The sequence below is a fragment of the Aspergillus vadensis genome, assembly GCF_003184925.1.
Source record: "Aspergillus vadensis CBS 113365 unplaced genomic scaffold BO88scaffold_3, whole genome shotgun sequence".
Taxonomy (NCBI): Eukaryota; Fungi; Ascomycota; class Eurotiomycetes; order Eurotiales; family Aspergillaceae; genus Aspergillus; species Aspergillus vadensis.
The window spans coordinates 1,750,324-1,775,018 of NW_020292041.1; the positions used below are offsets into that span (position 1 = coordinate 1,750,324).

General features: G+C 49.4%; 6 protein-coding genes across 6 annotated transcripts; 3 read left to right on the plus strand and 3 right to left on the minus strand.

The window, feature by feature from the left end:
• Positions 1–76: 76 nt before the first annotated feature.
• BO88DRAFT_441556 (glyoxylase) lies at positions 77–3,273 on the minus strand. The gene is made up of 14 exons (XM_025709889.1): positions 3,098–3,273; positions 2,895–3,034; positions 2,337–2,816; positions 1,812–2,280; positions 1,632–1,682; positions 1,569–1,599; positions 1,150–1,237; positions 1,014–1,085; positions 933–966; positions 674–884; positions 531–622; positions 348–482; positions 274–300; positions 77–223 (listed from the first exon to the last, which is right to left on the minus strand). Exons 1-14 carry the CDS (start codon positions 3,215–3,217, stop codon positions 140–142), a joined length of 2,034 nt encoding a protein of 677 aa, XP_025566888.1. The 5' UTR covers positions 3,218–3,273; the 3' UTR covers positions 77–139.
• Positions 3,274–3,486: 213 nt separating this feature from the next.
• On the minus strand, positions 3,487–5,325 carry BO88DRAFT_402143 (uncharacterized protein). The gene has a single exon (XM_025706028.1). The coding sequence runs from the start codon at positions 4,887–4,889 to the stop codon at positions 3,675–3,677; it is 1,215 nt and encodes a 404-aa protein (XP_025566889.1). The 5' UTR covers positions 4,890–5,325; the 3' UTR covers positions 3,487–3,674.
• Positions 5,326–17,241: 11,916 nt separating this feature from the next.
• Positions 17,242–19,459, plus strand: BO88DRAFT_402149 (putative NAD+ kinase). The gene is made up of 5 exons (XM_025706029.1): positions 17,242–17,605; positions 17,663–17,713; positions 17,775–18,744; positions 18,799–19,075; positions 19,127–19,459. The coding sequence occupies exons 1-5, from the start codon at positions 17,567–17,569 to the stop codon at positions 19,308–19,310; spliced, it is 1,521 nt and encodes a 506-aa protein (XP_025566890.1). The 5' UTR covers positions 17,242–17,566; the 3' UTR covers positions 19,311–19,459.
• Positions 19,460–20,389: 930 nt separating this feature from the next.
• On the plus strand, positions 20,390–21,881 carry BO88DRAFT_402150 (trafficking protein particle complex subunit 5). The gene is made up of 2 exons (XM_025706030.1): positions 20,390–20,866; positions 20,939–21,881. The coding sequence occupies exons 1-2, from the start codon at positions 20,580–20,582 to the stop codon at positions 21,429–21,431; spliced, it is 780 nt and encodes a 259-aa protein (XP_025566891.1). The 5' UTR covers positions 20,390–20,579; the 3' UTR covers positions 21,432–21,881.
• Positions 21,402–23,517, minus strand: BO88DRAFT_402151 (microfibrillar-associated 1 family protein). The gene has a single exon (XM_025706031.1). It carries the CDS (start codon positions 23,364–23,366, stop codon positions 21,879–21,881), a length of 1,488 nt encoding a protein of 495 aa, XP_025566892.1. The 5' UTR covers positions 23,367–23,517; the 3' UTR covers positions 21,402–21,878.
• Positions 23,518–23,684: 167 nt separating this feature from the next.
• Positions 23,685–24,627, plus strand: BO88DRAFT_402153 (putative ssDNA binding protein Ssb3). The gene is made up of 3 exons (XM_025706032.1): positions 23,685–24,059; positions 24,175–24,229; positions 24,321–24,627. Exons 1-3 carry the CDS (start codon positions 23,814–23,816, stop codon positions 24,386–24,388), a joined length of 369 nt encoding a protein of 122 aa, XP_025566893.1. The 5' UTR covers positions 23,685–23,813; the 3' UTR covers positions 24,389–24,627.
• Positions 24,628–24,695: the final 68 nt, after the last annotated feature.

A 24,695-nucleotide genomic window follows, 5' to 3' on the forward strand; every position in this document is an offset into this window, starting at 1 on the left:
GTATACAAAAATAAATGTCATTGTTATCTCAATGGCTGAATACGTTTTCTGGGGTTTATATGGGTAGGTTGGATTTGTGGCACTTATTCATTCTTGTGCTACTGCTAGTGTACCAGACTATGGTCCATATATGGCTAAGTTACATACTGTTCTTCATATCTCTCAGCGCCGCCATAACCTCCACTGGGTCTGTCTTGCCGGTCTTCTTCTGAATCTCGGGGTCCTGTAACATATTAGCTGGATCTCTCGTTGAGTTGTATTGGGACGACTCACGTTGACGCGCATGAACACGTTATGAAGCTGTACCTGGTCAGTTTTGGCCAATCAATATAAGTGGCAGAACAAACCTTCTCATCACCAATTGTGAACTTGCCCTGAGTTTCTTGGTTGGCATTGGCGAATGCCTCCAGCTTCTTAATGGGCTCGGACTGCGAAACAGCAAGGCAGAACTTGACGTTGCCCTTGGTGTATTCATGTCCGGGCTGCAAAGCATCAGTAAGTGCCAACATGAATCACACCGAAATACTCACGTAAACCTTAGTATCATCCGGCAGTGCAGCCAGAGTCTCGTTCAATGCCTTGTGCATTTCCGGGGCCGTACCCTCGAAAAACCGGCCACATCCTGTATCCTATTAGTTTGAACCAAGTCCGCTCATGCAGGAATTAAGCCCACCTCCGATAAACAAAGTATCACCAGTGAAGACGACCTTGTCGTCTCCATCCTGCATAAAGTAGCAGATACTGTCCTGAGTGTGGCAGGGCGTGTGCAGCGCCTTGACGGAGATACGCTCTCCGATCTTGAAAACTTCGCCGTGTGCCGGGGTCCTGGTGACAGATTGGCAGTTCTTGCCGCCAATGACGGAGAGTTGGCCGAAGGTTTTTAGCTTTTTCAGTTAGTTTCGAGTGATGTCTTTGTAGACTGTGTAGCTTACAATTTCATTGTTACCACCGGCGTGGTCCCAGTGACTGGAGTGGTTAGCATCAGTATAGACCCAAGAAGGAAGAACACTTACTGATGAGTATTCACAATAGACGTAAGCTTGATCTTCCCTGCGTCGATCTGAGATTGCAGCGTCGGGGTCACCCTGTGATTGGTAAGCTCAACCTATCTTCGCAACCATTTTGACAAGCCAGCAAGCAAGCACATACTCAGGTGGATTAGCCGGGTCAATAATAACAGACTCCTTAGTCGGCTCATCTGTGACCAGGTAGGCATAGTTATTGCCCTTCCCGGTCCCTGACAAAACAATATAGTTAGCAAAAAAGATCCCAATGAATAATGTAAGCAAGTACCTTGGGGGCACGTCTCAAGGGTTTATTTATTCATTCAGGGAACTACTTACACATCGGGATCGACTGTACATGCATGGCTCTGATTTGTTGCGCTTGCGCTCTCACGGGTTGAAACCTCACGGAAGACCAGACAGCTCTGGTAAGGCACATGGATAAGTATAAGGTAACAGCAAAAGTGTTAGTGCTTGAACTTTTTGGAATGAATGCGGGGGTGGTGGTAACATTGATTGCTAAGAGCTAAGCTAACTAATCTATGCCACCTGCGCCATACTTACTAACTGTGTAAGCAAGTCTTTTGGCGATTACCTCATAGGCTCGTTCCGCGAAGGCTCAGCCACGTGTGGCGGTGACGCTAGGCTGCTTTCGGGCGTGACATTTTCCTCTTCGTCCTATAAGAGATTGGTAGGTGCTACGTAGATGCTACTTGAGTCTTGTTGAAAGTCAGAGTGAGTTTGTTTCGCTGAGCATCGAGGCGTAGCACAGCATGGTCATATTGAAATCGTATCCGCTGTCTATACTATCCCTAACGGTCGCGTATCCCATGTATCTACCGTCTCCCATCCGAATTTCTTCAACTCTTTCAGATCGTCGGCATCTGCACTCCGCTTGAGGCCAGATCCGTCCTTCTTCGATGACTTCTTTGACGCAGATGTCTCTTTTCTGGGTACCAACTCATCTGTCGTCTCCTGCAAACTCTCCTTAAGAAGCGCCGTCCAGTGGTTGGAACTCTGCTCGCAAACGGCAAGAAGGTAAGCGTGGGATAGTAGTCGTCTTCGAGACCCCCATTCCGGCGATTGAAGTATATGGTCCAGCCACATGTACAATCCTTCGAGCTGAGGGTCACTTTTCACGTTCTTTGAGCCTGAAAAGGCCAGTGCATTCACCATCTCCTCCGTCAGGGATGCCAGGGCTGGGGGATGGCCCTCGGCGAGCATCTGCAATAACGAATCCCACTTAGCGAACATTCCCGCCATGGAGTCACCCATCCTGGTGCCAAGTCAGCTTATGAAGTTCAGAGCACGTTCAGAAAATAGGAAACTCACTTCCGACCAGCAGGAACCAACAATGAGTCCTCCACGATCACGCCTGCTAGCGCAGACGCCCCACGACTAGAAGACTTGCAAATCGAGATCAAATGCGTAGAAGTAAACGAGACGTTCTGCTGGAACCGCCTCTTCTTGCGCGGCGGTTCTGACGACTCCTCTTCAGCCAGTAAGTGCTCGAATTCAGTTCTCAGAGCCGCCTTGATGGGCTCGACGTCATCTTCAGCGCCGTCAAATGCCTCAGGTTCCGACACAGGCACCGTCTCAGCACTCAGGTCAGTCTTGGCCCAGTAGTAGTCCCACAACCATTCAAGGGACCGCTGCGTGGCATTGCGCAGGACTGTGAGGGAAGGCAGTTCACGATGCGTCGCCTCGTGACGCAGTTCCACAAATGAGGCCGGTAGGCCCAGATCAATGGCTCGTTGGAACATGGTCTTACGCTGACCGTTCAGCTTGGAGTCGACGAGCCCCGTCACGAATCTATTTGGTGTCAGTGATGATTACTCTTTACAAAGAAATAAGGAACAATTGTTCTGTGAGCAGAGTGGATGGTCATACCGACAAAATGCAGCCGAGTAAGTAGCCCGAATGGAAAAGATGGAATTTTTCAGGGCATCATCATGGAGAATAGCGTCCGTTAGCAAGGCCGTAGCCTCGACCGGATGTGGCAGATTCCCTCGTAGCTTCCAAGCTGCAACCTACCATAATTGTTAGTGTCAAATGCACAATATCAGATTGTTTTAAGGCGGATTTTCGCATACAGTGGCGCAGGCCTTGGAGCGCATGTCGGGCCCATCATAGAAGGGTGCAGGGTAGAATTGACTCCGCACCGCGAGTAATTGCGAGTGCTCTTTCCATGGTGTGAAAATGACCTTCGCCATTTTGTTACTAATTGATTTAGCAGTTTCTAAATGCGATGATTCACCAGCACCCCTGCACTGGCCGGGGGCAGACTGTACATCTTCGTCGACAGTGATTTTGTTCTCCCGGAATAAGGTTGTTCCCGCCGCTGCGACTCCTTATCGATTCGGCTGCGTTGATTCGTTCTTGAAACTACTATGTAAATAACTACAAAGTACTACTAGGTTCTCTCTATGCTGTGGCTTACGTATATTGATGCTGGGTGAAATATGTGTTTATCAAAGATGTTGTCGTAATTGTTACATTCACTGGTGTCTAATACATGCATTTCGAGTTCGACCAATCCTCCCTGGGTATCCTGTACTGTATGCTAAATTAAAAACGCCTCGCGAAACAATAACTCCACGCTATGCAATGCTGTAGCCCGAAAACCGAAAAGAGCAATAATCAAGGGCGGTAAATGCGACAGTGTCGGAATCAAATCCATCCATAACCATAATTCATACAGGGTTGGCTAGCCATGTTGATAAATGGCTGGGAATCGACCACGGCATGCTGCTCGAGGTCGTCGTCATCAAATAAAAAGGATCTCTGCATCATGTTGCCAGGTGCTTTGATCGGTTGTTGAAAAGTCTCAGCCTCAGGCTGCTTAGGGTTCGAATCAGTGCCCTTGTTGTTGACGGGGCTCTCATCCTGATTTTGTTCGTCATCATCGTCCTCATCATCCTGGTCATCTTCATCGTCCTGGTCTTCGGCTTCATTGTCGGAAGACGGGGTGAAAGTCTCCTCCAACTTCAGCCCCTTGCCGGAAAGCCCTAAGAGCGAGTTTCCCAGCGAAGCTTCCGGGTTGCTGTAGAGACCCATTCCGACGAGTTCATCCTCGTTCTGCTTCTCTGGCAAGGACTCTACCTGCGAATGCAGGTCGTCATCAGGTCGCTGAATAGGTAGAAAGTCAGGCGTAGGAGGGCCAGTCAAGCAACCCGACGACGGTACACTCTCATAACTCGAACCTGCGACGTAGACCGGAGGGATGTTGTTGTGCATGGATGACATGTCGAAAGAGTAGCAGTCAGACATAGGTTCTGCCATTGCCGACAAGGTTGAAGCGCTGGTGTCCCAGGAGACGGGCTCAATTTGAGGCTCGCTCATCGGCAGCATGGTAGATTGTTGGAGAGAAATCTGATGCTGTGCGTCAGGCAGGGAAGGGAATCCCAAATCCGAGCATGGAATATCTGTTGAGGTGTAGGATGACATCATGGAAGAGTTGTCGAAGGATGCAGAGGCAGTAGGCAATGGCTGAGGGCACACGCCAATGGCGGCAAAGTTGTCCAACGCCGTAGTTGCTGGCACATACTGAGTAGTAGGATAGCTAACAGGCTCCAAAGCCGGATGCCAACTTGTCGGACGGTTCTGGCCAGTTCGGACAAGTGCAGAGGCTACAAAGGCAGTGTTGACGGGAGCCTGGTAGCCTTGGTACATGGGCGAACTGTAAGGGATGGTTGCTGTGCGCCGTCTGCCAGCAGACGAAGGACTGTTCCCAGCGCTGCGGGGTTTCATCACTCGACCCGTCCGCTTGGGTTTAGGAAAAGCATGGATCAAGTCACGAAATGTCGAAGAGCGCCAGCATGACTGGTTGCCTTGAACCCAGCTAGGGTTCGCAAAGGACGATTGGGGTTGCCAGTAGTCGGCCATTGAGAAGATGGTGAGATGTTGAGAGGAGAGAGAGGGATAGAAGACTTGGGTATGAAAGATAGGACTGAGAGGTGGATGGTCAATTGAAAGTGTGAGGAGGGAGGTATGTGATATAACCATACATAGTAGTAGTAGGTGAGAGGCTAGAAGGATAAGACGGGATGGTGGGATAGGGCGATGGTTAGATTATATGGAGTATCAAGCACGGATAGGATCCGTGGATGATGACTGCAGGAATATGTAAAGGATCTCCGAAGACTGGGGTTCGAGACTTATCATCTAAAGATGACACAGGGGGCGTGAGGGTCACAAGGCGTGGAGGCAAGGTACAGTTAAGTGCGTGCGGTACTAAGTAGCAAGCCCAATGCCTAGTCGAGTAATGGACCCAGATGGTTCGGATGAGTAGTAGATTATGCGGTAAAGAGTAAAGTAGGAGCGAATCTAAAAAAGTAAAAAAAAAAGGCAAAAAAGGGGAGATGAAATAAAAAATAATAATAATAAATTAATAGTAGATGGGGAAAAAAAAATAAAATAAGAAAAAGGAAGGCCCTACATGAGGGTGATACACGGAGATGTGGGACGCATGTACATGGGCATTTCTTGATCTACCATCCGCCCCAGTTCCACGATCCATTACTGTATGTAAGAAGACTAATGGGTTAGTGGGAGCGGGCACATGTTGGGATGACACGACGTTGACACTAACGAAAGCAGACTAGTTGGTGGGAACCGAACAGGGCAAGACATGGGACGAGAGGAGTAGAAGGGGGGGCTCAGACTACGAAGACTGAGTCTAGTCTAGGTACCAGGAAGGGGAGGAAATGGCAAGGAAGGAAGGGGACCCAAGGAAGGATGGTTGATGATGATGAAGATGATTCAGATGAGCCCATGCCACACGAATGCTGTCTCCACCCCGAAAGGACTCTCTGGGACCTGCGAAGCGGGCAATCAATCCTGGCTCTGACTCTGTGCTGGCAAAAATGACTTCTGGACTGCCCTGGGCCCATGGAATTGGGGCTGGTTTAGTGGCTAACGGCGGGTGACGATGGGGGAATGGATAATAATGTCGATGGTGGGGATGATCAGACCCATTGGCAAAAGAATTTGATGGACTTGCAGTGTCCACCGGGAGGGGGGAGAAAATATGGAACAGAGGGTCAAGAGAAAAACGAGGGAGATGCGGCAGAGCGGCAAATGATTGGTTGGGAAACTGAAATCGGAGCTCCAGTCCAGGGAAAGGCAGCAAAGATCATGGATGGAACTTAAAGAAGGAACCAGAAAATGGCCGGGCCCTCTTCATGCCCCCCTCAGCTCCCTCTCTTCCAAGCCGAATTGAGTAGTGAGTGACCGAGTGATTGACTTGACTGAGTGACTGACTTGACTTTTGACTTGCCTGGGACATGCCGAAACTAAACTAAAAGTAAACTAAACTAAACTTTCCACTAGATACGACGCACAGTAGTAAGGCCCGTGTGAGAGCCCCATGGGAAGTCTGGGGCTAAACTGGGAACTTTTTGGGAGTTACTGCGTCTTCCTGCATCCTTTTCTTTTTTTTCTTCTTACCATACCATACCAAGCCAAGGTGCCGCCCGTTGCCTGCATTCTGATTGATTTCCCTGTCCTCCCTGTCGGATAGATACTACGGAGTACATGCTATTTCGGTAATAATGCAGTGGTAGTTATAGTAATTAGTTAATGCTCGGTGTCTTTCTACTTCGTTAACATGCGACAGACAGGTACGATGATCAGTTACATTCATGACCGAAGTGCGACTTTGCGCTTACTTAGTAGTAACTAGTCAAGTCGGTCTGCTGAGACTAACTACTACATGTAGTACCAACCCACTGTATGATTGTATGATACTTCACAGAGCGTCGCCCCATCAAAAGCAAGAAAAGGTAGCACTAAACTAATGCCGGTGTGTTTAGATTAATTCCCCTCTCTCTCACCTTCTCGATGACGCAGCCGTGCCATGGCACTTTGTACGGTGCCTGGGAGAATTTTGCGATCTATTAGTCACGCTGTACCAGGGGTAACTATGTATCTCTCTGATAGGTAGGTAAGTTATGTGGTACTAAGTATTCAGTAAAGTACTTAGGCAATGAAGATAGTGTGTGTGCAACCACTCTCCTTGAGTCACTTCTAGCCCAGGCTGCTGCTGCCCCCTCCATACATACATACATACATACATACATGCATGGGTGAAGGATGGATGGATGGATGGATGGCCGGACCCAAATCGTTGATACACTTCGCAACTCTCTTCGGCCGTCTTAGTCATGATGGGAATGCCCGCGGTGAAGCGGTAATATTGGCCTGGCAAATGACCCACGATCCGACCCGATCGTCAACCCTGCGGCCAAACACTCTCCCAACTCTCTTTCCGTTCCATTCCATCTTTACTGTTTCTGTTTCTGTTTCTAACTAGTAGAGGATGATTCTTCCTTATCCGTATTACATAGTCTCCTACTACTCCGTAACTAGGCACACATTTTGCCCCCCTCCCCTCTCGTCTTCTCCTCTTTCCCTCCCCACCCACTCCTTCGTCTCCTCCCTCGTTAAGTAACCCCTTCAAGCCCAGTCTTGTCCCCACAAGTTCACCGTTTCCAACGCGTCACAACGCCCGTTACGCAAGGGTTACAATAATGCGGAAAGTTTCCAAGGGCAGAGTTGCTTCCCCTGTCCGGAGTACGTATCGACATCGGATGCAGGTCTGGCCCAGTTCTCTACCCGGCAATCTCAGCAAGCTAGGCACATAACTTACACCATCCATCCCACCCATCCACATTGCAAGCAAGCAAGCAACACTCTAATTTGGTAGTCGTCGTATCGCATCCTCTTCCAGCCTGGCGATAGATCGAGACAAGGGCAGGAAGGAGCATGCGGATGGTCGAACAAGCTGCCTTCCGTCTCATTCCTTGTCATCGTCATCCTCGTCCTTCGGCATCCCCGGGCGCACATCCCATTATCCCGCCGACCATCCTTTCTAAACTACTAATCCTTGGGTGCTTGTGCTTCTATTGCTGTCCAACCGCGCCAGGGTGGGAGGCATCACCGTTATCACACATACTTGCAACCACTGATAGATTACTAGCCCAGAACTAATTTGGACTACCCACCAGGCCTGACTCGGTGAACCACTTGTCTCGTGAAGCGCTGAGCTGATGATCATTGATTGCTCTGAGCAACTCATTGGCCAAACAGGTGTGCTACTCCATACTTCATGCGTGCACAAGAGGCCAAGATTGCCTCGTTACCTTGGCACCAGGACAGGTTATACTACCATCACTTCTCCAACCATAGTATGAAAGTACAACGATCAAGTAACTGTACCTATGTTCCGAATCCCGATCGTTATTCTTGCTTATCAATTTCCTGTTACCCGTCAATCTATTTCGTTGTGGATCACATGTTTCATAGCCATAATACGTGTGACGAGCCGGATTATATCAGCTGGCTGAGTGGCTGAACGGTGAAAGCCTACTTGCCGTACGGACCACACCTCTCGGTGTAGGGGGAGGAGGGGATTAGGGAAACGGAAAGTTCGGCTAGAAATGACAACACTTGGACTGGGTTCAGGGATCGGAGAGGGGGGGCGTTATACGGAGAGTACGGAGTACGGAGCACTCAGAAACAGAATTTGCTCAAGGCCAGAGAAAGAGTGGGGTGTGCACTCCTACTTTAGCTACTACAACACGCAAGTCGCAAGAGGCAGTGAGAGAGACAAGAGCGAGGGAAACACCGCTCGGTATCAAGAGACTCCACAGGTCAGGCTGGCTGTCTAGCTTATCCGGGATGGAAGTGGGCTGGTGCCAATAAATGCAGTTTTGACGAGTCCAGCTGCACCAGAAAGAGAGGTACAGCAGATGGGTTCCGCCTATAGCGCTAATGCCCCCCATCATATGTAATCGACAAAGGAAGCCGGGGCGGAGGATTATTCCATTGACATGGGGACCATTTCCAGAACCAGGGTTACTACCGGAGCAAGACCGACTAAAAGCAGAGCCCTACCCACTCCGGTTAGTCCCCGTGGCGCCCCTCGAGAAGCCTAAGTAAGTACCTGAAGGCTGAGCCCGAGTCACTTTTAGTGCGCCTTTGGGTCAGAGTTACATGCGCCCCTCCTCTTTCTGGTCTGCTCGGCTGCCTTGAATTTGGTCCTAAGGAAAAAAAAAGTGAATGTGCCTAAACCTGCATAGGGCCAAAGAAGGGGGCGCAAGAGCAGAGAATAACAATAAAGAGAAAAAGTAAGAAAGAGGCTAAGCAGGGACCCTATCTGGATGAGGTAAGTAACTCCTGTATGGATGTATCCAACTAAACTAACGTTCTCCCCGTAAGAGCAATAATGTGGCCACCGTGCTCCGGCCACCGGGGCTCACTTTACATATACGACAGCCTGGCGATCGGGATTTGTGGCACTGCATCCGTCACGCCCGTTCTAGTCCATCTGACTGACGCCCATACGTAAATGAAGTTTGCTAACGAGGCACTTATTCGAGGAGAACTGGCAAAAGCATCCGCAACAATAAGAAACAAAATGAAATAGAAATTAAACGGACAGAAAACGAATGCTTGTCCCGGTTCAGAACCCGGCTGTTCGGGGAGGCGGATAGCCTTCCATTATACTAGAACCGCGCCAGATGCGTGGCAGGCCAGATCGAAAGGGTAACGAACTCGAGAAAACCTCCGTGCGACGCCTTAAGCGGGTACAATCACCACTAATCAAGATACATCATCGAAAAAGCGACTAATCAGATGGTTGAGATCATCGTCTGGCCGCCCTACAAATCAGAAGCCGGAGATTACAGGAGAGGAAGCATCAGAATGCATGTGCAGGCCCACCTGACGGCAGGGGACTGGGAAACTGGAAACCGTGAGATGGGAGGGCCAGTCGAGCAGAATTCCAGAAGGCTTGGGGGCCAAATCAGCCCTCGATTGGGTTATGCAATGGATGGAAACGGGAGACAAAAATGGAAAGGGAGGGGGCAGGAAACAGAAAAAAAAAAAGAAAGGAAAAATTTTCTCAATCAATTAATATATCGAAAAAGGAAGGGGAAGGAGAGGGAAAAAAGGAGGAAAAATTAAAAAAAAAAAAAGATGTTCCCAGACCAAGTGGGTCAAACTCCCATATCTCCGTTTCTACGGGAATACGGAGTCAAACTGGCTGAACAGGGATCCTACCAAGAAGCAGGAAGGTCAGGTAAGCTACCAGTTAGCTTTGTATGGTACTACGGTAACCACTCAGCCTAGCTCCAGTCTACTACTTAGTAGCTTGCGAGGTCCAGGATCTGTTCGTTATTTGCCGGTCGTCTGCTCTAAGTGGTGCTCTACACGCCGTCCAGTCAGCCGAGGCTCGCAAACGGCGCTTTTCAACAGCCAATAAAACCCCGTTGTTACTGATCTGATAGGTTACAACCAACGACGCTTCAAGCCTTCAGCAGTACGTACTACTATACTATTCTATACTATACTGGTTGGGAATGGATCACTTGTTTGAAGTATGCTGGATTGCCTCGCCAGGGGTGGTGATGATGATCCCTCACGGGGGTACGCCGTAAGGACTAGACAACACCGAGCGCCTAACTTACTGTACATTCTGCGTGCGTGATATGCTCGACGCCTTGACTTTCGGACTTGTCCACCTCCTACTCCTAGTATACAAGGGTGCAGGGATGACCATCAGCCACCATTCCACTCAAGCAGACTACCTCAGGGGGTGAGTTTCAACAATCGGATAGACTCGACAGCTCGTGCCCGCTGCTGCCACCGAGATGGTATCTAACAGGTAGCAAGGTTCGGCTAACATGTCATTAGCTAATAATTGAGCGAAAGGCTAAAAGATCACGAAGCGATGCGCCCTCCCGGCGGGACCCGCGCATCCCTGGGATATCAGAAAGTTAGAACTCAATATAAGGTCTCTCCGTTCACACACTATCATCATTACGCCACGGATCAATTACGAAAGGGCGTTAGGATAGATACTACTATATGAGCCAAGGGCTTCGGCTCGTGATATCAGGATTAAGTGTAAGACCTTTTAGCACCATACAAGCCCCCCCCAACGCGCCGGTCTTACCGGCCTAAGCCACTTGCAAGGTTTAAGTTGGCTGCTTTATGGGTATTTATCTACTATGGAGTAGACTAGCTGGACTTCGTTAATTGTGGTGTTTCTTGGCCCCTTACCTTTACTGCAGTGTAAGTGATGGGCCAAGAGAAGCAAAAAGCAACGTCTACAATATAGTGAAAACGACGAATGACTGCGGAGAAAGTGATGGTTTGGGCTAAAACGTGATTAGTATGGGACGAACTTGGACTAAATAGTAATAATAACGATGATAATAATAATACACAAAATTAATGATGGACAATGGGGCCCATCCGTCAGGGGCCATGGTCGCGCCTGCATAGCACCCTAGCTTCCCCATCAGAATTCAGACGCCTAGCTGAATGTATGCCGCTCGATCCAGCAACCAAGTAAGCGAAATGGCGGTCGCCGTCCGAGACAGGCCCAAAGTAAGCAGCAATTTGTTAGTCTCGTTAGTCGCACTCCGTAGTTGGCTTCGGAGAAAGTCAACTCAGAACGGAGTAGCGATCATCCAACTACTTGATTAGTTCCAAGCCAGTGATCAACTCGCAACACGCCTTCAAATCTTAGCTTTCTTTTTCCGAAGCCACTCCTCGCTAGTATGTCAGGATTCGTCTCACTCTCTCGGCTGTTTCTTTTATTGCTCTCGCCGCCTTCCCTCACTACTACTACTAATCATTCTAACTCACTATGGAGTACGGCCTGAGGATTAACGTGTCATCAGACCATGGTTAGGCCCGAGCGTCAAAACTGGCCTTTCTCAACAATGAAAAACATTGGACGCTAATTTTAATTTGGCTTACTTTAGTGGCATGTCATTGATTCACCAGCCCCTAGATAACTAAATTTGTGTTATGCCGCCGTAAGAAAGGAAAAGCCGGCTCTCTCTCTCTCTGACTTTCCAGCTTGGTTACTAGCATCTTCTAGTAGCATAGCAGCAGTGCCCGGCTATCATTGGCTGCCGACGAAAGTGCTTACATGCGCTGCTGTGCTATCAGGGGCTCCAAGCCTCCTTCATACAATCGTCATCTAGTCATGCTTCCTGATGCGATCTCGCCAACAGTAACTAGCACCTTACTTCGCCCGCTCTAAAACTCGAGCTCCAGCTGGAGCTGGAGCTGGAGCACCAGGCTGCAACCGACCGCGAAATCAAGCCATCGGCGCAGGGTGGATGTGACACGGCATTCCACTGATACCGCCATCACCTGGCCCGTGTGATTTGTCCTGATTGTTCATGGCTGACCACATAACCCACCCTGGCACAGTTGTTGATACGGGTCTCGCAAAGCTTTTTCTCCTCCGCGGGCATCAATCATCGTCAACGATTAAGTTACTAGCAGACGGTGATTGACCGCGTGCCCTCACCGACGCCACTATTATGTCTGAGCTCGCGAGCAGATCGCGCGGCAGAGTCGGAACCCTCCTACAATAGTTACGTAGGTAGGGAGGAGCCTGGACGAGAAGGCCCAAAACCACCACCCAAGTGGGTCATATGTAAGCTGCATCTGCCATTTGACGACCGGAAACGACACGCAAGTTGCGACATAATACGGAGCAGTCCGAGACCTAAGCAGTCGAGGCGGAGTACGTAGGATGTATGAGCCTTGATGTTTGAGAGGTTTATCGAGTCAAGCCGTTTTCCAGGCTGGTTTTAATCCTGCGACTACCATTCCGCGGACCGTCAGCCGCGGGTCTTCTCTTCTCCTCACTAATCTATCTACAACTAATCAAGGCTCCTACGGGAGGCATCTGCAGGTGGCCATGAGTCAAAATGGCGTACATACATATACCGCCAGTAGGTCCATGCATGCATGCATGGGAACCAAAATAGGGCGCTGTCCATCCGGCCAATGACGAGACATATTCGGGCTCAATCTTTCGTCTCCAAATGCAGCAGACGACAATAGTAGGAGTGTAGGAGTGAAATGGTGGAGTATGGCTGGGCAGCGGCGAGTTACACAACAAACAGATCTCATCATAACACACGGAGGAGCATGCATGATCTGCTGTAGGCAGACGTGCTGGCAATGCCGATGCGAGGTAGGCACCTACTGTACGGAGTACGTAGGTATCTTCAGCTGCCACCACATATTTCGGCAGATACTGCAGCATTCTGGATTCTTGCATTGTTCAGATCTGAAGGGAGGGAGGAGGTATCACACAGAATGTGGCCTGTGCTTAGCTTTGTCCTACGTGTCAACCAACCAGTAAGGAAGAGGCAAGAAACCTGGATGTAGTATAAAGTGGACTGGGGTCTGGAACGCTATGATTACTACACACTAACAGCAGGTATGGATTCAATGCCTCATGCCACCGGCATTGGTTGAAGTCCGTCGTCAGCCTGACGGTTACATTCTACCCAGAGGATAGGAGGAGCAGCAGCAGCAGTACATAGTTTTAGTGTATGAAAGTGGGCAAAATGACGAGGAGGAGGGGTGGGAGAGCCCGATGCTTACCATACCATACCGCCCGAATCAGGTATAGTCGTCAGGCCACCATTGCAAGGCCAAATGTGACGGTGTCAGGCATGCATTTTGAATGCATGGATTCTGCGAAGAGGCGGACTTGCATCTCGCAGAACGAAAGGCAATGGAACCACATGACCATCCTTGCACCAATGAACCTGAGAAAATGATAGCGCTGCGCTCATCACATACATCGCCTGCCTTAGGTGCAAATTACTAGTAGCGAGGCTTTCCGGCGGCTGCTTCAGCCTATGACGCTACGAGAGGGGCTTGTACATAATAGTACTGTGCGCCGGACCAGCATCACCTTCCATCATTGTTGCCCCTCGAAAGGGTCTCCGCAGATGCAAAAGACCCGATACTAGATGTGGTCTAGGGATACGAAGGCGCCTTGGGTCGTTTCACTACCCCTGGCAATCAGATCCAGGCAGCGATGCACTTCTCTCCTCCACCTCCACCATCATGTCGCGGTGTGCTGGAGAGAAACCCACCAAACAGGATAATGCTATTCACTGGAAACACTGACCAATTCCCCCATTTCAAACCGAAGCGAAGCAAAGAACTACTGCTAAAACTACACCCGATGCTCCATACCACCTTAAGAGTAAGAGAAGAGGGGCCGACCAGCAGAAGATAACCCGGTTGACAGACTCACTATTAGAAGATCGGCGGTAAATCGCACCAAGCCCGACTGCACCGTGACCCAGTTGCGGTCAATGATAGTCAGCGGTCCACTGATGGGGGATTTACTAGAACTGGCAAACCAGTCAGCGCGAGACGAACGACCTTTCTCCGTTCGTTAAGTTCCCAGGATTTTCCCAATATTAGGGATTAATCATCGACGGTGGCTGAGATTCCCGACTTGTTGCTGGTTTGCTGCTGCACTTGTCACGGACTCACGGCAGATCCATCATAAAGTGGGGTACGTACCCGATTTGCCGCAGCCAAATTTGCCCCGAACGAAGGAAATTAGTCTAGCTGGTCTCCAAATTTTCCTTTTTTTCTTTTTCTTTTTTCCCAATTCAATTTAATTTCTTACAAGTACTTGTGCAGTTGTGCTTGTCTATCTGCTCATCACACACCTCATTCGGATTTCCCCCTTCTCCTCCCTCGCACCCTAGTGCCTCCTTTGCATGATGCTAATCGGCAAACAGCGGGTATTGCCACAATCCACCAGCACCATCACCACCAATGAAGTATTGTCGAGGGATGTCTGACCGTTGGTGGGTCAATCTAGTTCAACTCTCGAGAGCAAATAGCGCGTCCAGGATTCTGTCAATCAGACGCTACCTGACCTATGGATCTGTAAAAAATTGATCCTTTTCCTTCTCGGGGGCTTGGTCTCATCATGGCCTTACGGAGGAAGTCAAAGCCAGCTGGATGAGCGTAGTGGCGGTATGCAGATTGACCCTCCCCTCGAAAAGGTAAACTGTTGGCGATAATCCTTCCATCCCTAATGGAGTCGTGCGTTGGGGCCGCCCGCAAATTGTCAAGTTTCTCCCAAATAGATTTCTCGGGCTAAGCGGCCTTGGATATTAGTTATTCTCCGGTGTCTTGATTAACCTTTTACGTAGGCGGATTTCCATGCTCGGCCGAGTAGGGAAATGGTTAGCGGACTACGGAGTACCTGTCTAGTAGTGTCTACACAAGAGACCGAGAAAGTATGGTTCCCTTTCCACTTGATGGGGACCGGGACCTGCAATGATTGATGATGTATGGACGACAAGTTGAGTTCCGGCCATGACTGGAGTTCGGAAAGCCACATGGCTGACTATTCGTCCCGCCCCAATAGTCGATACTTTCTCTCGGTAGTGGAAGTTTTCTCTGATTGTCTCTTGCATCATCCGGGGTACCCTTTGTGGTTTGTGGCTCCAGGCTGGAACTTCTCATTGAGGGCCGATGCTAAAGATGGGAAGAAGACAAATAGACAAAAAAAGTCCCCTTGTCGTAATCTACGTGTCCTGCGACCGTGTACAAAGTTCGGAGAGAGAGATGTGCAAAACAAGTTTTTGGAACACGGCAAGACATCGTCGTGACGCTGCAATGTCCATCCTCATCCATTCAATTAAATCCTCGCAAACCGTAAATAGATGAAGAGGGGCAGAAACGGGAGCCGCGGGATTGTCGGGTGGTTGTTGTGGTGGTTGTTATTATTACTACATATAGGGCAGTGGAGCCCGGATTATTCGGTGGCTGGCAAACATGGCACGTTGTTGTTATGTGTGCCGGTTGTTCCCAAAGGGCTGATCACCTCACTTTATTGCTCCCTAATTTAGCCTCGGCGACTTGACTTGACCTGACTCTGACTTGAGTGACTAGACTACTTTGTACTGACCATGGCTATGGCCCGCTGCTAACGCGCCTAGATCGAACTGGCCCTCGGGGGCGCGTGGGTTGCGAGTTATTGAACCTAACCCCGATGACTACTGGATTCAGTTAGTTACTAGTTATCTACTGTGTTCCACTGTCTTGTATTAGTATTATGATGGTGCCCCAAAGGAAAAGAAAAATATACTAAAATAAAATAACCACTTGCCCAAGACGGGCTAAGAAAGTCTGTTGTCCGCTTGTCTCATGTGCCACGCATCCTCATTCCCACTTTGCCGCCTCATGACATCTCGACTGTCTTCAGTCTTCACAGTTCACAGTTCACACAGCCATATTCCTGTATCATTATCATCCACTTGCAGTGAAACTAGAACTTACAATAATTCCCCTCGTTTACTATTATAGTAAACTAACTATATACTTCGGACGTGTCACCCACCCATCGAAAACAGTCTCCACAAACCTCCATACCATACCTGATGATCCAAAATGTTGTCTAAAATAACAAGTATACTGGTCATTCTGCGCTCATCAAGCTTACACAGTATACAGTACATACAGTAAAAGCAAAGCAAAGCAAAGCAAAGCAAAGCAAAGCAAAGCAAAGCAAAGCAAAGCAAAGCAAAAATGCCACTTTAGACTTTTATCGCATCGCGTCCCGCAATAATGACCTGGAAGTAGATATATACGAAACTCCCCGAGTTGATTGCTTGATTGATTGATTGATTGATGCCTATCTACGGTAATGGACCTCCGTTATTCATTTACGGAGTATCTTTCACATACTTACTTACTTTCCGTCTTTGTGTGCTGTCCAGATTTCTAATTATATCACCGACCGAAACGAAACGAAACGGAACTATTGATTTCGTAGACCTTCTAGAAGGAAATGATATATTGAAGGCAACTAAGTCCCCGAGATGATCGGATCGGCCATACATAGTAGCTTTGCCTCATTTGGTTCATTGGTTACGTGTGGAACATTGAATGCTGTGGTAGGAGTAGAGTAGTCATGGTTGTGTGTGCGTGGTGATGGATGGATGGATGCATGCATTAGGGACGATCTGTGTAACGCGTGTTTAGTAGTAGTTGATGGGGATCGCTTATTGTCGGTGTTTGAGGTGAGGTTGAACTGCTGGGGTTGAACCTTTGTTTTTGTTGTGGTTAAGTAGTACGTAGTTGGTGGGTGGGATGTTTGTGTCACTGCGTGGTTACTGGTTATTATGATGTTGGTTGAGGGTTGGTTGTATACTTTTTGGATTGCCAGATCAGTGTGGATTTTTCAGTAGTATTTGCCTGTGTATTGCATCGTGGTCGTAAAGGGTGCAGTTAGTACCATTGGTATGAGTTTTGAAGACTAATGCCATCGACAGTGTCATGTAGGAGGACGTGATGTTGAGTGTATCTCTCCCCGTCAACCACTACTAAAAATATATATCTACATTGCCGCATGATCACAAGCAACAACCACACCAAACCTACAATCACCACCAAACCATCACAATAACCCCTTTCAAATTCTATAATTCATGTAAATAGTATCCCACTATTACACCCACCACCAAATCCAACCCCCTCAACCACTGCAACCATACCAACTCCATCACACTGACACCAATTCATGCACCATGACCGCCGGACCGGCAACGACGTCATACCCGCCGCCTTTCTTTCACCGTTTGCGACCTCTCATCAACCCACACCAACCTGTACAATGACGACCACGCAATAGTGTCATCACGATCAGCGTGAGTCGACCTATTTGAACATCCAAATTAACCAAATCCACACACATACGCACCATGGCTGGAGAGGAGGAGCTAGCATTACACCGCGATCACGTAGGTTGTCCAGCAAATCCATTGATCATCGCAGAATGAAGCTAACTTATCTAAAAGAGTCGCGGCGGAACGGATGGTTATTCATCAGATACGCATAATCAGCTCGAGGTAATTATAATTTCGATATATCGCAATGACCGGAGTGACTAACACAAGACATATCTGCTAGGTCGTCCTCCAACCCGAATGCAGCCATCGTCGCAAATCCTCCCTTGTCATGGCGGACGATCCCATGACGAGACCTGATCTCTCACATGCCGACCAGACGACAGCGTGTTTCGTGCACTCGCTGATAGCAGGGGAATGGGGGGATCCGACGAACAAAGTGAAGGTGCTAGAGGGGGTATTGAAGGGGACCAAGGACGAGAAAAAAGAAGAAGACGAAGCAGCGATGGAGGAAGACGACGAAGATGAGATAGAGAAAGAAATGATGCAATCACGACACCTGACGAAGAAGCAGTTATCCGATATGGCGTGGAACGTGCGCAAATTGTCCAAGAAGCTGGACAGTATCAAGTTGAAACTCACGGTCAAGACGGTATTCCTGGTCACCAAAGCGGGCGATCAATCGGTGATTGGATCGACGAGGGAGGTCGCCAGGTGGCTTCTGTCGAGGGATCGCGATACGCAGTATAATGTGTATGTGGAGAAACGGTTGGAGACGGATCCGGAGTTCGGTGCAGCAGAGATCTTGAGGGAGGAGCCGACGGCGAAGAGTCGACTGAAGTACTGGGATCATGAGCTGGCGGCGGAGAGGGCTCATTTGTTTGATTTTGTGGTTACACTGGGAGGAGATGGTACTGTGCTGTTTACGAGTTGGCTGTTTCAGCATGTGGTGCCGCCGGTGTTGTCGTTCTCGCTTGGTTCGTTGGGCTTCTTGACCAAGTTTGACTTCAATGAGTATCAGAAGACGCTGTCGGCTGCGTTTAAGGATGGCGTGGTCGTCAATCTACGACTACGGTTTGAGTGCACGATTATGAGGAGCAATCCATTGCCGAAGGGGGAGTTGGGCCCCGGTGGGAAACGGGATTTGGTTGAGGAGTTGATTGGGGAAGAAGGTGATGATACACTAACGCATAGACCGGATAAGGTGCTTCAGATATTGAATGATGTTGTTCTTGATAGAGGGCCGAATCCTAGTATGTCCTCTCTGTTACCTTATCGCATGGAGTGCTTGCTAACTGGTTGTATAGCTATGTCCTCGATTGAGTTGTTTGGCGACGATGAGCATTTCACAACGCTGCTTGCCGATGGTGTTTGCATAGCGACACCAACCGGCTCAACTGCGTATAACCTCGCAGCAGGAGGCTCACTATCTCATCCGGATAACCCTGTTATTCTCGTCACTGCAATCTGTGCCCATACACTCTCCTTCCGGCCTATAATACTGCCAGATACGATTGTTCTCCGAATGGGAGTACCCTACGATGCTCGAGCGAGCTCATGGGCTAGCTTTGATGGCCGGGAGAGGTGAGTTACGTCGACGAGTATATATAGAACTGATGGCTAATCAGAATACAGGATCGAATTACACCCAGGAGATTATGTGACTGTTTCCGCCTCGCGGTATCCATTCGCGAATGTTCTACCCCGTGGTCGACGTGGAGACGACTGGGTGCACACTATATCCAAGACACTGAATTGGAACTCTAGACAGAGGCAGAAGAGCCTCGACCCGGTGGATGAAGCAAAGCGCAATAAATAAGAACTTGCTTGCTAGCAACGAGCATATGGACATGTTTACGATTCGACATACAATATTACCAAATACGGAATTTTATGCATACTGCCATAAACATGAATATGAATATATGTAACATAACATGAGAAAGGAGAACTACCTCCTAACAAAATGATGCGCGCTAAACTTGGCGAGAAATCGAACGTTCGATTTCTTTCGTAGCGGAGGCTGGTGATGAAAATTCGGCCTCTCTAGAATCTTCGTATGGGTCGGCGGGTTTCCCGGGCAGCCTGAGGCCGACTATAAAAAGGGTCTTCCCGCACCGAAATTTTTCTCTTCTTTTTCTTCGCACTTCAACTCATGTGTTGAGAAAAAATCTCACAGACGACAAAATCTGGTCGATTGGAATTTTATGATGATTCCCATTGAGTGCTGTAGCACTTACTAGCGACCTTTACTTTCTCACATACAGCAATTGCATTGTGCGACTAACTTGGTAAGTTCTACAACTTTTTTTTCCTGCTTCGCAACCTACCTGCCCCAACGACCAGAACCTTCGCTTCAAGGCGAAGGCTTCTTATGATGAAAACTTTTCCTACATTCGCAGTTTCCACGCTAGTCGTCGCCATGAACCCATCATAGACGGCTCTGTGCGCAATACTTCCTTGGATGTCTGACTTGGTCGTCAAATTCTTTTTTGATTTTGAATCACCATTGGTTTTGCCGCGAGCATATGCTAATATTGCTTGCTTAGAATAGGTTTATTGGCTTTGATAGCTCTATACCCTGACAGGGTTCGATATTTGAAAGAGAGGAAGGGCAAGTTGGGACTTCGTTGATACTTGCTCAGGGATTAGTTAGATCTATTCGCAATGGATATCTGTTTGATTGAAGATTGTTCGCTCGCAATTTCGTAATACACCTGTATATTCTGCAGACCGTAAAGTAGAGTCCTTTAAATCTCTACTAGAGACAATCTTGTAGTACTCTGCCATGGCATGCGGCTCAATTAAGCCTAATTCCAAGCACCTGAGGCCATCACCGAAACTGCATGACTGCGCCCCTGCCTCCCCGTAGCTTCTTCCCCCATGCCGCCTACCGGAGGGACATCTATCAACAGCTTCGGCCGCTCCTCGTCGGCCATTCAATTCCACCCTACACTTATGAACCGGCAAGACCATATCCTCTGAACCTCGAAATTAGAACATCAGAATGACCGACTAGCTCAGCGTGAACAAACCCCTTTGTCGTCATCCACCACTACCAACTTGAATACCTACACATACTGTCAACATGGCGCAACCCGCCCGCCACGCCGCAATGCTATCCATTAGCAACAGCGGCCCAAACCTCCCCGTGGCAGCAGCAGCAGACAGACAGCAACCAGCACAACACATCCACACGCAATCCCAATCAAGCCAGGGTCTGCGCGTCCCGTCAAACCGCAAAACCATCTACGATAGACACCTGAACCGCAGCCGCAATGCGGAGCTCAGCCGGGCTAGCTTCGCCTTTCTGTTCGCCGAGATGGTGACTTATGCTCAGAGACGAGTGACGGGGATTCAGGATTTAGAACGACGGTACGTATAAGCTTTGCTTCCACATCCGCCCCCCCTTCCATACCATGTACTGACGAATGATTGATCATGTAGATTGAACGAACAAGGCTACCCCCTAGGTCTCCGACTCCTCGACCTCCTCTTCTACCGCACCATGTCCAGTTCCACCTCCTCCGCTCTATCCAGCTCCTCCTCGACTTCTTCCTCCCCTCCCAATCGTCCCCTCCGCATTCTCCCCCTCCTTCATCTCATCCACGGCCCTCTCTGGCGCCTCCTGTTTAATCGCCCCGCCGATGCCCTCGAGCACTCTGTCTCTCCCGAGACGCCTAATGAATATATGATCACCGATAATGATCCCCTCGTTAATACGTATATTAGTGTGCCCAAGGAAATGAGCATGCTTAATTGCGCCGCCTTCGTGGCGGGGATTATTGAGGGCGTTTGCGATGGGTGTGGATTCGAGGCGAAGGTCACCGCTCATAATCAGCCTACGGAGATGTGGCCTGGCAGGACGATATTCTTGTTGCGCTTTGGGGAGAGCGTTATGGAACGGGAGAAGGTCTTGGAGAGGGCCGGCGTTAAATAAACATATAGGATATATAATGATATCCTTGTGCGGCGGCTGTTTATTCTATTCTTTATGGTGTATGATCGGCCATTGTTTATGCAGCGATTTGTTTCAGTATTATAGAATGCGAACGGGTTCTTGTGATGTGTGGTGTTATGGGTTAGGTCGGTTGGGTGTGGGAAGAGGTACGGTTCATATACGACAGTCGCAGCAGCATTCATTGTTGATGCCGACACGATGAGTCCGCTCGAACATCTGTGTCTTGTATGTGCAACAACAAGATGTGATATTTACGTTGCTGTTCGTCCGCCGAACGAACACGCAGGTAGAGTCTATTCTCCTAGGCCACATTAAATGCAGGACGAAATGCATCAACCATGACCCAATCCATCCTTCATACCAAGATACCAACGAACGCCGTTCAGAAATAGAATGTCCATATGTCCCTGGTTTCATGCTTCTCTTTTACCGTTCGGGCGAAACACTCACGCGCCTCCGTTTCTCCCGATCTTCATAAGGCGACGGGCTCCGTTTCCTGCGACTGCTCGTATCAGGCCTATACCGGTCTGCTGAACGATCGCGACGGTCTCGCCGCGGCGAGCGTGATCGCGATCTAGACCTCCGTCTCTCGCGCACAGCAGAGGCATTAGCCCCAGTAGGTCCCTTCGGTCTATCATCACGGTCACGGTCAGGCATGAATCGCTCGTCAGTAATGCCTATAGGGGCTCCACCATCACGATTCCGAGACCTGTTCTGGAACCCTTCGCCAAAGCGACCCGTGTCCTCTGACTTCAAATCCCTATAGCGCGTGCGTCCCTTCTTTCCAAGCTTCGTCATATCACGGATCTGCATGTACTGAGGTAGAGTCTCCCGCGAGACATCGTCCGCAAACTTCGCACCCATGATATTCCTCTGTGCCAGTCCTTCGCGCTCCATGTCCTCGCTGAAAAACGCTCCCTTATGGAAGTACCGCTGCATGTATCCGGCCTGACCTCGAGTAGCCTCCTTCTCTTCCTCCTGCTTGGCGAGGTATTCGCGATCTTCGCGATCGCGCTCCTCGGCAGTGAGATTCCTGCGCCGCTCGACCTCTTCACGCTCCTTCTCCGCAGCCTCGATCGCTTCACGCTCGCGCTTGATGCGCTTCAGTTCTCGGAGCTTCCACGCTGCGTACTCCGCCTCTGGATCCTTTCCGTCCGTATCATCAATCGCGCCTTCTTCGCCCACTTCGAGCTCGTCGTCATCCCACGCTCGATTCGTCTCGCTCCGAGCAATGGCGTCCTTCTCCAGTTGTTCCCGAATCAAAGCGTCGGCTTTCTCCTGTCGCTGTTTCCGACGCTCCTCTGTCTCGGCTGAGGAATCCACCACCGTGCCTGTCGCGGCTTGGCCGTTCTGTGTTTGAGCGGGGGCGTTGTTGCGCTTGTCTTTCTTGATGAACGTAGGTCGTAAAAGCACTCTGCGCGGTGCCTCGTCTTCGGAACTGCTCTCTTCTTCCGAACTCTCTTCCTCTTCATCCTCTTCCTCCTCTTCTTCTTCTGACCCTTCCTTCACCGTAGCCGTCCGCGCCGGCGCAGCCGCAACCCTGTCGCCAGCAACAGGAGCAGCCGCCTTCGCAGGCTTGGCCTCGTCTTCTTCCTCCTCATCCTCCGTCACAAACCCCTCTTCATCCTCATCTGCTTCCTCTTCCTCAATATTCACATCCTTAACCCCCCGAGCGATCTTCGCCGCGCCCGCAGGAAACGAGCTCGCCTTGGGAGCCTGTCGTCGCTGTTGTTCGAGTCTGCGGCGTTCCTGCTGTCTCTGTCTCTCAGCTTCCTTTTTGGCTTCTGCTTCCTCTTCGTCCTCTTCTTCCGATGATGAGGGCTCCTCGGCGATGGCTTTGCCGGGTCGGTATCTGCTTGGTCGGACGGGGTTTGCGGTCATGCCGCGATGGGAGGAGGGGAGGGGAGGTGGCATGTCGATGTGATGATAGTAATTTCTTTCCCAATTAAGGATTTATGAGAAATGCGCCAGGTTTAATTTTATCTCCTATTCAGCAGTGATATTGATATAGAAGTGTAGCGCGTGGCGTTGTTCTGGACTGTAACTCTGTAAAAAAAGAATTACCGGCAGTCGGAGTTCATACTTAGCTCTCTCTCTCTCTCCGCCTTAGGCCAAGATCTAGACATGCAGAAAGCTCCGGATAATCACATGACCACGCGTCACGCGCGCCGCGCCTCTATCCCATCTACTACCCACTAACTAAACTACTGTGATCAATATCATATCAATATCAATTCCAATCCCACCATTACTCACCCCTCTACCTCCAAATACCCAGCATACGAACAAGCAAACCAACCTACCAACACCACCACCATCAACCAACCATCAAGTACAGGAAGTGAAAGAAAGGAAACAAAAATGTCCCTCCAAACCCCCCGCATCCTCCCCTCCCACCTCCACGCCTTTCACCCCTCCTCCACCGGCCCACGCACCTCGCATACCGTCCGCATCCTAGGAACAGTGACTGCTCTGCGCGGCGACACGGCGACCATGACGTGCGGAAACCACGGCGATGTGACGCTCATCTTGAAGCCCGATTCGCATTTGCAGATGGGAAAGTTGGTCGAGATTATTGGCAAGGTCGCTGATTTGGATAATGGGAGTGTATGTTCGATACCTTTCCCCCCTCTTAGCTTTTCGTTTTCTGGTGTCTTTGGGGGTAGGGTTGGGTTGGTTTTGGGATGGATCATGGCTAATTTGGCGTTTTTGTGGTGTTTAGGGTGTCGGTATTAGAGTCTTGGGTAGTACGGATTGGGGGAGTCCGGCGGATTGTGGTATGTTCTTTCCCTTTCTTTTCTTGTAAATGAGGAGCAGAAGGGGATAAGGAGAAGGATAAGGAGCTAATTGTGATGGATGTGGCTGCAGATTACAAGATCTATGAGCATGTTGTCAATGCTACGCATAAGCTCAAGCCTATCTTTTATGATGAGTGAGTGGCCGTTAGGGATGATATGGTATAGAAGAATGGGTTAGTGGACAGGTAAAAGGCATGCTGAGCTACGTAAGATATCTTGCTGTGCTGGGTGGTTACTAGTATCTTTATGTGTCCTGCAGCTGAGGTGTCATTTGCATCGTGTTCGGGTTATTCTTCGGCGTTGGGTTAATTTACGATATCTGTCTATCAAATTATTATACGATCGATTTACGATCTACTACAGTAAACACAGCTTGTCAAATATTATTCATTTATTGTATGTTAAGCATCGAGTGCTGGTATCTTGTTCTAATCCTTCAATCCTC